This window comes from Papio anubis, chromosome 15, assembly GCF_008728515.1.
Source record: "Papio anubis isolate 15944 chromosome 15, Panubis1.0, whole genome shotgun sequence".
NCBI classification, from domain to species: domain Eukaryota; kingdom Metazoa; phylum Chordata; class Mammalia; order Primates; family Cercopithecidae; genus Papio; species Papio anubis.
Window position 1 is genome coordinate 20,387,139 of NC_044990.1, and position 17,007 is coordinate 20,404,145.

Here is a 17,007-nt window from a genome sequence, read left to right on the forward strand (position 1 = left end):
CCTCTTTGGCCCCAGGTTTGCCATAGTTTGTGAAGCTGGCATTAGAAGAGGAACTAAAATAAAAATAAAGAAATATTAAAGCTTGGAAAGCAATGAAATAACAAATGGACAAGCAACAGTAAAAAAAATCAATAGTCAAAAGCTGTTTCCTTGAAAAGTTATTAGCATTGATAAACCCGTAGTAAGACTAATTAAAAAGAAAAGGAAAAAACACAAATACAAATTTCCAGTATCAGGAACAAAATAGAGAATTATCACTATAGATTCTACAGATATCACTAATCACTACAGATTCTCAGATATTTAACTAATAAAGGCTGTATTACGAAAAAATGGTGCCAATGAATTTAGAAGCAGAGAGGTAATAGACCTATCCTTTTAAAATAAAGCAGAACTATAAAATTCTTAGGAAAAAACACAGAATGTCTTTACAATCTTGGTGTAGGCCAAGATTTCTGACACAATGAGCACTAACTTTAAAAAACAAATAATCAATAAATTGTGTGTAATCAAACTTTCTGCCAACCAAAAGATATCAATGAGAAAATGACTAAGCAAATAGATTGAGAAAAAGTATTCATAATACTTATACATGACAAAGTACTTGGATCCATAATATATAAAAAACTTTGCAATTCAATAATAAAATTTTTAAAAATTGAGGGTTTTTTTTTAGTGGGCAAATGACTTTAACAGATACTTAAAAGTAGATATATAAATGGCCAATAAGCTCAGAAAAATATCTTGAACATCATTGTTCATCAGAAAAACGCAAAGTTAAACCACAGTGAGGCTGGGTGCAGTGGCTCATGCCCATAATCCCAGCACTTGGGGAGGCGAAGGCAGGTGAATCACCTGAGGTAAGGAGTTCAATACCATCCTGGGCCAACAGGGTAAAATCCTGTCTCTATTAAAAAAAAAAATACAAAAATTAGCTGAGCAATGTGGCATGAGCCTGTAATCCCAGCTACTCGGGAGGCTGAGCTAGGAGAATAACTTGAACTTGGGAGGCAGAGGCTGCAGTGAGTCGAGATTGCACCCCTGCACTCCAGCCTGTGCGACAGGGCAAGACTCTGTATCAATAATAATAATAAATAAACCACAGTGAAAAGACAGGCATTATTGGAATAGAGTAAGGACCTCTGAAAGTTTATTCCTTCTTAAAAAACCAATAATAATGGCATAAATTGTCAAACTCAACTTCTTCTGAACTCCAGAAATCAAAAAGTTTTCAACAATCTCATATACATTTATCTAAGAAAAGGGGTTAATTTGCCCTGACTCCATCCCCATGTCCCCAGCTCTGTGATTATCTTCGTTTTTCTTTTCTTTTTTCTTTTTTTGAGACAGGGTCTCACTCTGTTGCTCAGGCAGAAGGCTTGTAGTGGCACAATCATGGCTCACTGCAGCCTTAACCACAATAAAAAACAATATTTTATTTTTATTTTTTGTAGAAACAGGGTCTTAGTGTCTCACTATGTTGCCCAAGGTGGTCTCGAACTCCTGGCCTCAAGCGATCATCCCACCTCAGCCTCCCAAAGTGCTAGGATTACAGACGTGAGGCCAATTGTTTTACAACCAACTGCCCACAATCATGGTGAAACCAGCAGCCTGGAAGTCACTGAAGTGAACAGAACTATTCAGAAGCTCCTCAAAAGTCTCATCCCCAGAAAATTATCCCTACTTGACCTGTCTGGCAGCTCCCTGAAATGATCCATTTTTAGAATTTGTCTTTATTTGATGTACTCAGAGCTACTGTATGCAAACAGCACTAACCCTGGGCATTTGTCAAAAAAAAAATCAACAATTGTTTAACATCACAGCTGCCTGAGGTAGCAAAAACATTTGGAGCTAACAAGAGGACAACCAAAAAACTTCAAAAACAAAAACAAAAACTGAAAATGAGATGTTCATAGAAGGCTTTGAAAAGCTTCAGTGTATGCCTAGGAATCTGGAAGGCCATGCATATATTCAGGAAAATCCTGAGAAGGACCTAATCTCTCACCTTCAGCTAACCTTGAGGGTCCACACAAGCAGAAAGAAAAGGTTGAGACACAATTGTAAGCTACCTATGGAGCACTAAAACCATGCCCAACTTGCACACACAGACTCTCAGCAAAAGCCAAGAGACTTACTGATTCAACGCATTAAAGAAATCTCTGTCCAAACATTAGCTGACCACTAAGCTAACAAGACAGGACAAAGAATACAGACTTTAAGGAAATAGAGTAGGAACATCACTAAACAAAAAGCAGCATCACAAGGAGCAACCACAAAGCCTGGGAAGGAGAGATTATACTATTTAAAATGTCTACTTTCAATAAGAACAAAATTATAAGAAATAAAGAAATAGGAGAGTATGGCTCATATGTACAAAAAAAAAGGAGTCAATAAAAACTATCTCAGAGTATGCCAGACATTTGACTAAGTAGAAAAACACTTTAAATCAACTATCATAAATACATTCAAAGAATTAAAAGAAATCATGTCTAAAGAAGTAAAGTATGACAACAGCGTCTCATGAAACAGAGTACCAATAAAGAGAAATTATAAAACAAGATCCATATAAAAATTCTGAACTTGAAAACTCTGATAAAATTAACCAGAGGGGCTCAACAACAGATGTGAGGAGGCAGAGGAAAGAATCAGCAAACTTGAAGATTAGTCAATTGAGATAATCCAATCTAAGGAACAGAAAGAAGAAATTACAAAGAAAAATGAACTGATTCTCACAGACTTGTAGGGCACCATCAAATCTATCAAATATAATGGGAGTCCTACAAGGAGAGAGAGAAAAGGCAATAAAAAAAAATAATGAAAAATAATAGCCAAAATCTTGCCAACTTTGATGAAAAACATTAATTTGCACATCCCATCCAAGAAGCTCAACAAACTCAAAACAGGGTAAATTCAAAGAAATCTATCCTTAGATACACCCACAGTCAAACTATCAAAAAGCTGAAGACAGAATCTTGATAGCAGAGAAAAACTGATTCATCATATAAAAAGGATCCTTGCTAAGATTGATAACTGACTGCTTTTCAAAAACTAGGAAGTCCACAAACAGTAAGAAGACATATTCAAAGTGCTGAAAAAAAAACTGTCGACCGAGAATTCTATTTCCAATAAAATTATCCTTCAAAATACACAGGAGAAATGAAGACATATCCAAATTGAAAAAAAAAAAGTGATAATTCACCATTAGCAGACCTGCCGTATAGAAGATACTTACTAAAGGGAATCTTTCCTGTAAGCTGAAATGAAAGCACACTAGACAGTAACTCAAATCCACATGAAGAAATAAAGATTATCAGTAAAGGGAACTACATAGAAAAAATAATAATGACAGTGTAAGCATATTTTTGTTTCTAACTCTTTTCTTCTGCCTGATTTTAAAAACTTCATAAAGCAATAATTATAAAACTGTGCTGATAAACTTTCAATGTATAAAGATATAATTTGTATAACAATAATAACACAAAGGAGGTGGAAGGAACAGAGCTACATTGGAGTAGTTTATATACTATTGAAACTAAGTTACCATTAATCTAAACAAGATTGTTTTAGGTGAAAGTGTTAATTACAATCCCCAGGATGACCACTAATAAAATAATTCAAAAAAACAAAAAACAAAAAACCAGTGGGCCAGAGTGTAAAGGACAGATTGCAGAGGCATTTAGAGGGTAGAGTCAATGGAACCTTGGGTTAGATTAAAGTGAGATATTCTCCCTAGACACACCTGTGTACTTCCTAGTAAAATCCAGTTTTAGCAAAAGAACGCCATTAAAACAATTTATCTCTCACACCAGTTAGAATGGCAATCATTAAAAAGTCAGGAAACAACAGGTGCTGGAGAGGATGTGGAGAAATAGGAACGCTTTTACACTGTTGGTGGGATTGTAAACTAGTTCAACCATTATGGAAAACAGTATGGCGATTCCTCAAGGATCTAGAACTAGATGTACCATATGACCCAGCCATCCCATTACTGGGTATATACCCAAAGGATTATAAATTATGCTGCTATAAAGACACATGCACACGTATGTTTATTGCAGCACTATTCACAATAGCAAAGACTTGGAATCAACCCAAATGTCCATCAGTGACAGATTGGATTAAGAAAATGTGGCACATATACACCATGGAATACTATGCAGCCATAAAAAAGGATGAGTTTGCGTCCTTTGTAGGGACATGGATGCAGCTGGAAATCATCATTCTTAGCAAACTATCACAAGAACAGAAAACCAAACACCGCATGTTCTCACTCATAGGTGGGAACTGAACAATGAGATCACTTGGACTCAGGAAGGGGAACATCACACACCGGGGCCTATCATGGGGAGGGGGGAGGGGGGAGGGATTGCATTGGGAGTTATACCTGATGTAAATGACGAGTTGATGGGTGCAGCACACCAACATGGCACAAGTATACATATGTAACAAACCTGCACGTTGTGCACATGTACCCTAGAACTTAAAGTATAATAAAAAAAAAAAAACTGATAACTACGAGAATTGTATAGGAATATTCACAGTAGGCTTAAAATGAAAGCCATCCAAATCTATCAATAGGAGAATGGATAAACAAACTGTGGTATCTTTACACAACGGAACATTATTCAGGAATTAAAAACAAACTGATAGGTACAGCAACATAGATGAATCTCAAATTAATGCTCTTCATGAGAAAAAAAATACATACACACATATAACCATACCATGTGATTCTATTTATATATAGCTAAAAAATAAGCAAAACTAATCTACCATCATTTAAAAAAAAAAAAAAAAAAGAACAGTGATTTCCAGGGCAGGGTAAAGGGGTAGGAACACAAGAGAACATTTGGGATGATTAATGTAATCTTGGTGGTTATACAGGTTTATAAAATTGTCAAAACCAACCAAAATAAATACTTAAGATCTGTGCATCTGTTCACAAGAGCAAAGACTTGGAATCAACCCAAATGCCCATCAATGATAGACTGGATAAAGAAAATGTGGCACATATACATCATGGAATACTATGCAGCCATAAAAAAAGATGAGTTCATGTCCTTTGCAGGGACATGGATGAAACTAGAAACCACCATTCTCAGAAAACTAACCCAGGAACAGGAAACCAAACACCGCATGTTCTCACTCATAATTGGGAGTTGAACAATGAGAATACATGGACACAGGGAGGGGAACATCACACACTGGAGCCTGTCAGGGAGTGGCAATCTAGGGGAGGAATAGCATTAGGAGAAATACCTAATGTAGATGACAGATTGATGCGTGCAGCAAACCACCATGGCACGTGTATACCTATGTAACACGTGTATAACCTGCACATACTGCAAATGTATCCCAGAGCTTAAAGTATAATTAAAAAAAAAAAAAAAAAAAAAAGTTCTGTGCATTATACGTAAATCTTATTCCAGGTAAAAAAGAAACAGTAGGATATGAGAAAAATAAATGTTTCTACTGTTTTAAATACTCCAGAACAAAAATCAGTTAAAAGAAGATTGGCATAATATTGATAAATGTTTGGATGATAAAAACATTAGGTTTATACTATTCTCTCTAGCTTTATGCAACTCTGACAATTCCCATAATGAAAAGTTAAAAGTTATTCATTCACATATTAATAAATATTTCTTACTGTAGTTCTGTGGCACAAGTTCTGGATTCTTAGGAATTTTCAATTTGTAGGATACATCTCCAATATTAACTGTATCACCTAAAAAGAGAATTTAAAAACAGAATAATTATAAGAGACAAATGAGAAAACCATAGACTATGCTACAATGCTTGTCCTGGCCTACAGGGAGGGATGTTACAGAAATGTACTACACAGCTGTCTATATGTCAAGCGCTATGCTCTAAAACTTCTATTCAAAGTATATATGTATAAAGGAGAAGTGAGGCATCAGTGAAATTCACATTTTAAATGCTATGTTAGCAAACAAACAAAAATCATGATAAAATACATCAACAAGCTTTATTTCATGAAGAGCAACATTAATTAATATAAGCAAAAACAATACAGAAGAATGCATTTTTTAAGATCATTCAAAGCATCCACAGAGTAAAATACATTTTTTTTTTTTATTGAGACGGAGTCTCGCTCTGTCGCCCAGGCTGGGGTGCAGTAGCACAATCTCAGCTCACTACAAGCTCCGCCTCCCGGGTTCACACCATTCTCCCCCCTCAGCCCCCCAAGTAGCTGGGATTATAGACATCCGCCACCACACCCGGCTAATTTTTTGTATTTTTAGTAGAGACAGGGTTTCATCATGTTAGCCAGGATGGTCTCAATCTCCTGATCTCGTGATCTGCCCGCCACGGCCTCCCAAAGTGCTAGGATTACAGGCGTGAGCCACCGCACCTGGCCTTTTTTTTTTTTTTTTAAGACGGACTCTCATTCTGCCGCCCAGGCTGGAGTGCAGTGATGTGATCTTGGCTCACTGCAACTTCTGCCTACTGGGTTCAAGTGATTCTCCTGCCTCAGCCTCCCAAGTAGCTGGGATTACAGGCATGTGCCACCACACCCGGCTAATTTTTGTATTTTTAGTAGAGATGAGGTTTCCCCATGTCGGCCAGGCTGGTCTCAAACTCCTGACCTCAAGTGATCCGCCCACCTCGGCCTCCCAGAGTGCCAGAATTACAGGCGTGAGTTTCCACGCCCAGCCCATAGAGTGTTATCTTTAACACACATCCTGAACCTTTTTATATATATTCATACACCCTTATTTTCACTACATACAATTTCCAATTATCCAGCAACATATCCTTAAACTTCAATATTTCTAAGTACATAAAAGGAATAAAGCCCCAATGGCATAAATGCCAAGAACTGGCCAGGTAGTGGATCACAATGGAAATTGGACTCATTGGGAAACAGGGTGGTGATCAATGAGTCACATCTGCTATAGACAATGGGGAAAAGTTATGACATTCATATGGACCAGGCATCTGCCATCCCTGCCGTAAACATTGATGTTCTTGGCCATCTTCTGTTACCACCCTATACTTTCATCAGTCATTTAATCCACACCAATGTCCCAACTCTGACCTCTATATAACCTTTTTTTTCCCAGTTAAGGGTACTCTTCAAACACCATATACAACTAACTCTTTAATGTCTATTTTGGCTCAGATCTCTCTCCTGAGTTTCATACCTGCCAGTAGCCTACTGGACACTTTACCTAGATATTCCAGAGACAACTCAACAAACATACAGAAACAGAATTCTATGTTGTCCGTTGTGTGCGCCCAACCACCTCTAACCAGATCCAACTCTTGTATTCCTATCTTGGTGACTAACACTTTATCTCCTCAGCCTAGAAGGCCTTCCACATCTCTCTCACACCACTTGCCCTCTACACAACTACTCCTGAAATATCTTCATCTCCCCAATGAACCTTCCCGAACTTTTCCTCTAACACAAATTGATCACTCCATTCGTCTTTCTGCTAGCACAGGCTCTGACTTATGCTTTTGTAATGGAAATACAAATTCAAGGAGATAAGAGACATTTTCTAACAATCAAAGAAAAGCTTTTTATCTACTTCCAAAATAGAGATAGGATATTCTATTTCCACTAAATACTGAATATTTAGTACACTCAGAATTTGTACTAAATTGCTAGAATATTCTGTTTCCGCTTAAAAGATACACTTGGAATTTATAATATTTTTTCTTTTAAATGCCAATATTTACAACACACTGGAAATGTCATCCTTTGCAACTATTTAAACTTACCAGGAAAACTTTAGCTATCAACCTAAAAATGTTCAAAGGGATACATATTTTTAAAATCCTCCTAACAGATAAATAAGAAAAAGTTTTGAAGATTACTGTTTAGTCTACAAGACTCTTTTTTTCTTGGTACAAGGCCTAAGTTTTAATCATCATTTTATCCACAGTACCTGAAACCTAACAGATATTCAATGAATGTTTGACAAATGAATAATTATAATTTTAAATTAAATATTTTCTTAGGTATTGTTTTTAAGCTCTAATGATTTTCTCTTTTGAGAACATCCCACCTACTAATGTGCTTACAAGTCAAGCCATTTGTAATGATTTATTTAAGTGAGATAGTCTAAATACTTTCTAAAGGGGAATAAGAATACTCATAAGACAACAGGTAACATAATTTAGGCAAAAGAAGTTAATGTATGCCTTTCTTCAAGTAAACTGTGGGTTTACTTGAACTAGACTCAAATACTATTGAAGTGCCTATAGTGCCTGAACCTTGTTGGATTTCTGATTGGTTCAGTTCATAGGGGCTGTTAAGAAGTACACTTCGGTCTTTATTACTCTCCTGAGAATCTTCACAATGGCCCTTCTGGTGCACCATATCCTCTCAAGTCTTAAATGTTTGTATGCAGCCAGTCATTGAGCATTCAATGGTCTCACTTTGACCAGAACAGCAAGAACAGAAAGAATTATTCAACTGATGTGACATCATGGCTTGTAAATTCCATAGTGAGACCAAGTAAGTCCATTAAGTTGGTGACAAAGAGTAGCAACAACGCCCAAAGTTTTGGTGAACCTCTCAAAAGTAAGAAGCTAATCAAAAGGGGCAAATTGTTAAATTAAACCAAATTTGGTCTAAGGATGCCTCCGTACCTGCAGTCCTTATGTAATGAATTGCAACATAACTTTGTATGTAAATTAACTGAAACCAGAACTTAGGAGTATACTTTGGTAACAAATAGATGAGTCTTAGCCAATCTGAGCGGCTGAGCTTTGGTCAACCACAGGCTGCCAACTGATGAGACCGTGTTCAAGTAAGGCAAACACTGAGTTACAGCCAAGTAAGCTGTTTCTGTACCTTACTTCCATTTTCTGTCCATAAATGCTGCCTGCTCACGTTGCAGAATGGAGCTCTCTGAGCTTATTTTGGTTCTGAGGACTGCCCAATTCACAAATTGTTCTGTGCTTAAATTTTGTTAAGTTTACTGAGTCTAAAGTTTCTAACCGTAGCTTTGACAAAGAAGTTGGTTTCATGAGGGTTTTTCAACAGCGGCACTATGAACATTTTAGGCCGGATAATTTTTTGTTGTGAGGGGCTGTCCTGTGTGTCATGGACTGTTTAACAGCATCACTGGCCTCTATCCACTAGATGCCAGTAGCACCCCTCCCTCCTGGTTCTGACAACCAAAAAGAAACATCTCCAGACATTGCCAAATGTCCCCGATGGGGGGAAATCATCTTGGGTTGAGAACAACTGGGTTAGTGTCATCATTTTTATATATACTAAACTTAGACCCAAGAGAAAACTAAATATATCAGCAATTCCCACACTAGTCTATGGGCCCCTAATGCGGATCTGCCTAATGATTTATAAGCTTACCATTGTTCTGAGCCTTTCTGTTAAATTCTTGAATATACAATGGGGTCAGAATATCCTCAGGGTCAAAATAACCTGCTGCAGGTTCAAAGTAGTTAATAATTTCCCCAAGGTTCAATACCTGATAAATACAAAGCTTAGACCAAAACCATAGTATAGTTCTTTCCTCTTTACACTGTATCTCTCAGTTGAAGCCACAGTTCTATATTTTCCCTCCTCAAAGTTGTTACTATCTAATCCTATTGTAGCCCAAGGATATAATGTTAAAATAACAAAAATTCATGTAGATGGATGTTTATTGCATTGTTTATATATTTTAGACAATTTGAATGTCCAAGAATGAGACATTAATAAAATAAATTATATGAATAAACATATAAACTTAGTAACTATTTTAAACAATCATGTACAATATTTATTGCCATGTTAATATGTTCACAATAATGGATGTAATAATTATAAAGCATACATGGTCCCATTTCTTTAAAAAAACATGTATCTGTATAAATATACATATCATCCAGGCACAGTGGCTCACATCTGTAATCCCAGCACTTTGGGAGGCAAAGGTAGGCAGATCACTTGAGGTCAGGAGTTCAAGACCAGCCTGGCCAACATGGTGAAACCCCATCTCTACCAAATATACAAAAATTAGCTGGGGTGGTTCATATGGTTTGCCTGTGTCCCCACCCAAATCTGATCTTGAATTGTAGCTCCCATAATCCCTGTGTCATGGGAGGGACCCAGTGGGAGGTAATTGAATCATGGGGGCAGGCTTTTCCTGTGCTGTCCTCGTGGTAGTGAATAAGTCTCACAAGGTCTGATGGTTTTATAAAGAGGAGTTGCCGTACACAAGCTCTCTTGCTTGCCGCTATGTAAGACATGACTTTTCTCCTCCTTCGCCTTCCACCATAATTGTGAGGCCTCCCCAGCCATGTGAAACCATGTGAGCCCATGAAACCTTTTTTTCTTCATAAATTACCCAGTCTCTGGCATGTCCTTATAGCAGTATGAGAACAGACTAATACAGTGGTGCACACCTGTAGTCCCAGTTACTTGGGAGGCTGAGGCAGGAGAATCACTCAAACCCAGGAGGTGGAGGTTGCAGTGAACCAAGACCGCACCACTGCACTCCAGCCTGGGTGACAGAGCAACACTCCATCTCAAAAATAAATAAATAATTATACATATATATATATGTAATCTGATAGGATTAATGCTAAAAAGTTGATAATTATAAATTTGGGTGGGAGGATTATGTTTTAGGGAATTTGTATTTATCACTCTTCTACAATAAACATAGATGGCTGTGTAAAAGTATTTTAGAGTATTTCTATAAACAAATTTACTTCATATACAAGAGTCATAAAGAAAAAACTGTGAATCCCTTTAATAATGGTGTTAAAGGAGAGCACCAAAATGTCATGATATATTTATACAGTTATGTTTCTGGGTTTATCATTTGATCTATAGTATATTTGAATGCATTTAACATCAGAGTCCCACTGAAACAACTTGCTTGGCTCCATCTGTAAAAACACTACAATAATCTTTATTGAAAACTCTCTGCAGTAGATATCCTTGTTAACCTTGTTAACCTCTTTGCTCTTAAAAACCAAGAGACAGTAATTTTAATGGAAGTATAAAGAGATATAAAGAATTTACAATTATAGATACTTATACTATCTGACAGCAAAGGATAAAAAGCAGTGGGTTTGGGTTGAGTTTATTTGTTTGTTTTGTTTTTAATATAAGTGACCTATTTTCTGTGTGCTTATCAGGCTTAACAAAGGTCCTCTCTTGAGAGCAAACAAGGCAATTCCAGCCTCTCCAGTTCCTTCTCTGTATGAACTTTCACATAATAAGCCACTGAATGCTTATTAGGTACAAAGTTGGGCAGGCACCAAAGGAATACATAGAAAAATCAAACAAATACTCCAGGAGAAATAACACCAGTATATAACTTAAATCTATTATTTATGAACTTTATTTTTTTTTCGAACTATTAGGAAACAATGTCAATTACACAGAGAGGAGATAATCAGTTACTGGTCACATGTACGAATGCAGCTGAGAGCATCTTCCCAACATAAGATGTAATCCATTATGGCCTATTGCTATTTGTAGTTTTACACTTGTCTGTGTATGATCTCTGATTCAAAATGGGACATTCCCATCTTGATGGCCTTACTCTCAGGCCTCAGAGTAGTCGAAAGTGTGCTGTCCATTTACCTGGCTAACAATTGCTCTTACTCGAGTCCAGATCTCTGGTGGGTTCCCAACTTCATTCAGCCACAGTACTCACACCTTCAAAATATACTTCTTGTGGTCTGATCCTGCCAGAGTGAATGACTGCTTTAAAGAAGATAATATGTTCTCTGTAATATGTCCATGACTCTCACATTTGAAGCAAAGCCTATACTTTGATTTGCTGGCTATAACAAAATTTGAGAACATTTACAACTAATCTACCAATACGTATATAATACAGACTTTAAAAACTCACACTCATATGTGTTTCTAATGTTTTTACAATCAACGTGTATTATCCATGTACAAAGAACAATTGTTTTTAAAAAGTTAAGGTCAATTCAGTCTGCTAAATCTGCCTACCCAGATAGTCTGGACAGTCCTGAATCTAAAAAAAACTTGGTTTCATGTCTTCTAGAGAAAGGTAAGGAAACAGAATAATTCTCAAATAGCTAAAACTGTACATACTGAGAATAAAAAAGCTAACTTTTATTGAGCATTAATATGTGCTACAGATTATATTAATTAATAAATCCTCACAACAACCATAATAGATATATTCTTCTTATCCTTTTACAGTTAAGAAAACTGGGACACAAAGTTAAGTAATCTACCCTCAACGACCCATGGTTAGATAGTGCATAAGTGGATTCCAACCCAGACTGCTTAACTCCAAAACCCAACCTATAGTTTATGCTACACTTCCACCTTTGACCTCTGCCTTCTAGGGCAAAGGAGCAAAAAACAAAGAACACACAAAAAAGTTAAAAAGCAAATGAATAAACAGCCTAGAAGTGAGAGTAATTGAGAAAAAGCAAAAAAATAAAAAAAAGCAAAATTTGAAATTGCAACACTATGGTGGGGGGTGGGGGGTGTATGTCTTGAATGAATAAAATGAAATGCATGGGACCTAAATATGCTTTTTTTTTTTTTTTAGATGGAGTCTTGTTCTGTCGCCCAGGCTGGAGTGCAGTGGCGCCATTCTTCTGCCTCAGCCTCCCGAGTAGCTGGGATTACAGGTGACCGCCACCACGCCCGGCTAATTTTTTTTGTATTTGTTTTTACTAGAGACGGGGTTTTACCGTGTTAGCCAAGATGGTCTCGATCTCCTGACCCCGTGATCCGCCCGCCTCGGCCTCCCAAAGTGCTAGGATTACAGGCGTGAGCCACCGCGCCCGGCCCATATGCTCATTTCTTAGCAAGGAAAACTGAGGGTTGGGGAAGAATGCAAGCCGACAACGAAACCTACAATTTCACAGTGAAAACCTGTTATTCCAGGCAGCACTGACATTGACAAAATCTTGTCTAGAATCACTTCACCATTCAAGGGTAGCAACAACAGGCATCCTTTCCTTAACCATCACAGTAACTCTAACTCCACGAACACACAAGAAAAAGAATTCCTAGAACCAGCTCAAGTAGAGCCAAAAAATACTAAGCCTAGAAATCAAAGCATGTGATTCTAGTATAGTCATTAGTGTGTGTTCTCCAGCGAATCACTTTTCCCTTCTGGGTTTCAATTACCTCAACTTCGTAGAGGCAAGTGTTTTAACTAAATTAAGGTGTAACTGTCAGCTCTAAGAATTATGTGAAACTTTAAAGAAAACTCCTGTAAAACTTGGAAATGCTCCGGGATGCATTTAAAACACCGTGAACTATGGGTTCTTTGGCGAGAATGTTCCCTTCTAAGCCGCCCCAAGCCCTGGCTAGACCATGACACAGACTGGTTTCCAAGCCCTTGAGGCTTAGAGAGCAAGGTCAAATCCAGCTTTCAATAATTCCATAGGGCTGAGGCATTAACCTCTACGAGTATTATAATCTAAGTCAGAATTCTGGGGGTAAAGGCAGCGGCAGGGGAAGGAGAAATCACTATTATAGGTCATCAGAATCCTTAGTCCAGACCCCTCCGGTTGCAGAATGAGGCACAGAGAGTGCGAGCGCCTTGCGCCACGTTACACAGCAGTTAGCGCCGAGGGCGGGACTAGAACCTCGATCTTTGAGCTCCCCGATCGGCAAACGGTCCTTCCAAGTGCAGCGAAGCAACAGAGAGGAGGGGCGACGGCGCGCGGGGGCCCGGCACGGAGCGCAGGGGCACCAGGGAGGGCAGGGGCGCACCCCGAGTTACCTGTGTCGGCCCCCGAGCCGGCGTGCACCAGTCTGACCTCTGGCCGCTGCCTGTCGCCACCCGGCCTGCGCTGCACCACCTGCCGCAGAAGCAGCCGCATGCGCCGCGAGGCCGGGCCGCCGTGGCCTCCGGGTGCCCCGAGGAGTAGAAGCCGGGATTGCATGGGGCCTGGGGCGCTGCCGGGGACAGCGAGGGGGCCCGGGTGTCGAGGTGCGTCCCAGGAACGCAGCGTGAGGCGGCGCAGAGAAGCGGACAGGAAGCGGCACCTAGCCGAGTCCGCCGGAAACTCCTTCCCCCTCGGCGCGGCCGGCTCAGTAGACTCTGCCCGGCCCAGCTCGGCCCTGCATGGGCCACGCGGGCTGCAAGAGCCTGCGGAGCGTCAGTCAAAGAGCCGGCACCGTCCCGAGACGGCCCGAGCCGCGGGGGTACTCCGAGCTGCGGCGCTGGGCTCTGGCGCGCGCCTCGCAGTCCCTGAGACTGTCTGTTCACCTGGATGCACCAGGCCTTCACCCCGCCTTTTCCCTGCGATCCCACAGAATCTCAGGAGTTAGGGACAGCCAAGGGTTTTAGGAGCATTTGTCGGTGAGGCTCTTCAGATGCTTGCACCAAGTCTTTGTTTCTTAGTTAAGTATAGGGAGATTTCCATGTACCCGGCTTCAGATTTGGGAAACTGAGAAAACATGCACAAGATGATGGGAACTTTCACAACTGTCTTGATTCATTGTAACCACACTAGTGTTGCCAAACCTTACCTGAAAGCGTTACCCTTTGTCCCTTTCGTGGTGGTTGTTTCTGTGTTTTATTACCGCTTCCTAAATTCCAAGGAAGAAAATTCACATCTTAAGGATAGATAGAAGTTGCTCAAATATCAGAAAGGATCCGGATCAAGCACTTTTCCGGTCATGCTGTAATACAAGAGTTATATAAAGATAATTTATGTCTTTAGTAAAGGAAAAAGTAGGACACTGGCTAAGGCTGCCTCCCTCTCGTACATTCCAACATCGGAAACAGCCCTACCACAAAGCAAACTAAGCCTAATGTAATTAGACTGCATCCCCAAAATGTCACAGTGAACTGACAAAGGCAAAATGTGAGACAAGTTATACAAACAAACATCAAAAAGAAGTCAGAAGACCTCACTTTCAGCTAAAGACCTTGCTAATTCTAGAGCTGCCACTGTCTAAATACATAGCACCTACCCTGCACCTAACCCTGTGATGAGTGCTGAGAAGAGAGTAATAGAGTGGAGGCTGTAAAAGTCAAACAAGGCTAGGTAAGGAAGGCTTTGGGCATCCAGTGGAAGATCTTGGACTTGAGGAATGAAGGCTGAACCAGGCTTCTAACCTAGATGAGGAGACAGTGAAAATAAAGGTAATAAATAGTTACACGATATATTATGACATCGTTTCAAGTGTATCTTCTCATTTAATCCTCGTAGCAACCCTAAGACATAAATTTAGGATGTAAGTTTATCAAATGCTTTTCCTACTTTGAGCACATCCTATGCATCAAGATTTTAATGAATTACCTCATTTCACATAAAAATGCTTTGATTGAAGTACTATTATTATCCTCCATTTTACAGATGAAGAAACTGAGGCTGGAAGAATTAAATACCTTGGTCAAGATATCTCCATTTAATCTCGCTGGAACTCAGTAGACACCTGAAAGAATGAGAGAACAACCTAAGGCAATTTTGCAAAATGATTGCTATAAGCACTAAGAGCTCTTGGAGTTAAGACAATGGAGAGATCCACACAAGTTAGAGCATTCAACAACATCTTTTGCTTAGTTTTATTTTTTTAGAGACAAAGTATCATTCTGTTGCCCAGGCTGGTGTGCAGTGGCAATATTATAGCACACTGCAACCCCAAATTCCTGGGCTCAAGTGATCCTCCTGCTTCAGCCTCCCTAGTAGCTGAGACTACAGCTATGCACCACTGTGCCTGGCTAATTTTTGTGTTTTTGTTTTTGTAGCAGTGGAGTCTTGTTATGTTGCCCAGGCTGGTCTCAAGCTCCTGGTCTCAAGTGATCCTCCTGCCTCAGCCTCCCAAAAACAACATTTATTGAGTAACTGCTGTATAAACAGTACCCTGCTAGATACTGTGAATCAATGGGCTTACATTAGGTATGGATGATAAATATACAAATAAAGAATTGCAATACAGTGAGACATGTGTCAGAGATTTAGGTTCAACATACTGTGGAGTGGATGGCTGCACCTGGAGGGGAGGTCAGCGAGTCTTCACGGAGAAGGTAGTGTTTGAAATGGTTCTTGTCGGATATATTATACAAGAGTTTGTCAGGCTGAGACAAGTCAAATCTGGCAGACAGATCATGTACAGAGAGAGAGAAAGAAACAGCTGAAAGTACAGGGCATGACTGAGAACCAGAGAGTGATTCAGTGTGTCTAGAGGTCAAGTATATATAACAGTTTGTAAGAATAAGACTGGAAAGAGAATCTGGGGCCATGTTGTATGCCAAGAGAAGGAGTTTGCACATTAACCTCCAGGAAATGGAAGGCTTTTTAGAGCGACAAAGCTACAATGGGGAGGAAAGAATAAGACCAGAAAGAGAATCTGGGGCCATGTTGTATGCCAAGAGAAGAAGTTTGCACATTAACCTCCAGGAAATATGAAGGTTTTTTAGAATGACAAAGCTACAATGGGGAGGAAAACTTTGAGCCCGAGGAAAGGCAGCACCTGAGCTTAATTGTGAATGCTATTTAGGACTGGATAAACACAGAAGAGGGGACTAGAGCCTAAGTAGAGACTTGGAGTCCTGACTGAGTTAAGTTGCAGGGGCCATGAGACCAGCCGGATGAGGAGGTTCATCTTTAGAAAGTAGTAGAAGGTGTTGGCAGAGCAGGAGGAGAAGGTTACAGAGTGAAGAGTCTTGAGTAGCTGGATGAAGTTGGACTTCATCCGATGAGCAAACTGGGCAGCTACTGGACTTTTTATTGTGTTTTAGGTGGTGACATACTGTGAATTGAATTAGGAAGACAGGAAGCACCAAGTGCTAGCTACGTGGCAGTAAAAATAGTCTCTACTTGAAATGATGAACAGTGCTGATGGCAATGAGACTGAATGGGAAAGAATGGACCTTCACAGTGTTTTTAAAGATGAACCAAAGGTGTTTTGTTTTAAAAGATGTTCATCATAATCTGTGTAAAGTCTCTCAAACTCTTACTAAAATATCTGATCATATGCTTATTAAAAAAATAAGCTACCAGCCGGGCACAGTGGCTCACACCTATAATCCCAGCACTTTGGGAGGCCGAGAC

General features: G+C 39.4%; 1 protein-coding gene across 1 annotated transcript in view; it reads right to left on the bottom strand.

Moving 5' to 3' along the window:
• VWA8 (von Willebrand factor A domain containing 8) overlaps positions 1 to 13,987 on the bottom strand; it is a 379,623-nt gene extending 365,636 nt beyond the window's left edge. The window contains exons 1-2 of the mRNA XM_003913811.3: positions 13,725 to 13,987; positions 5,651 to 5,728 (exon numbers count right to left, since the gene is read on the bottom strand). Of these exons, the coding sequence (XP_003913860.2) occupies positions 5,651 to 5,728; positions 13,725 to 13,887 (241 nt within the window). The 5' untranslated portion in view covers positions 13,888 to 13,987. The remainder of the gene's footprint in view (positions 1 to 5,650; positions 5,729 to 13,724) is intronic.
• Between the last annotated feature and the right edge of the window lie 3,020 nt (positions 13,988 to 17,007).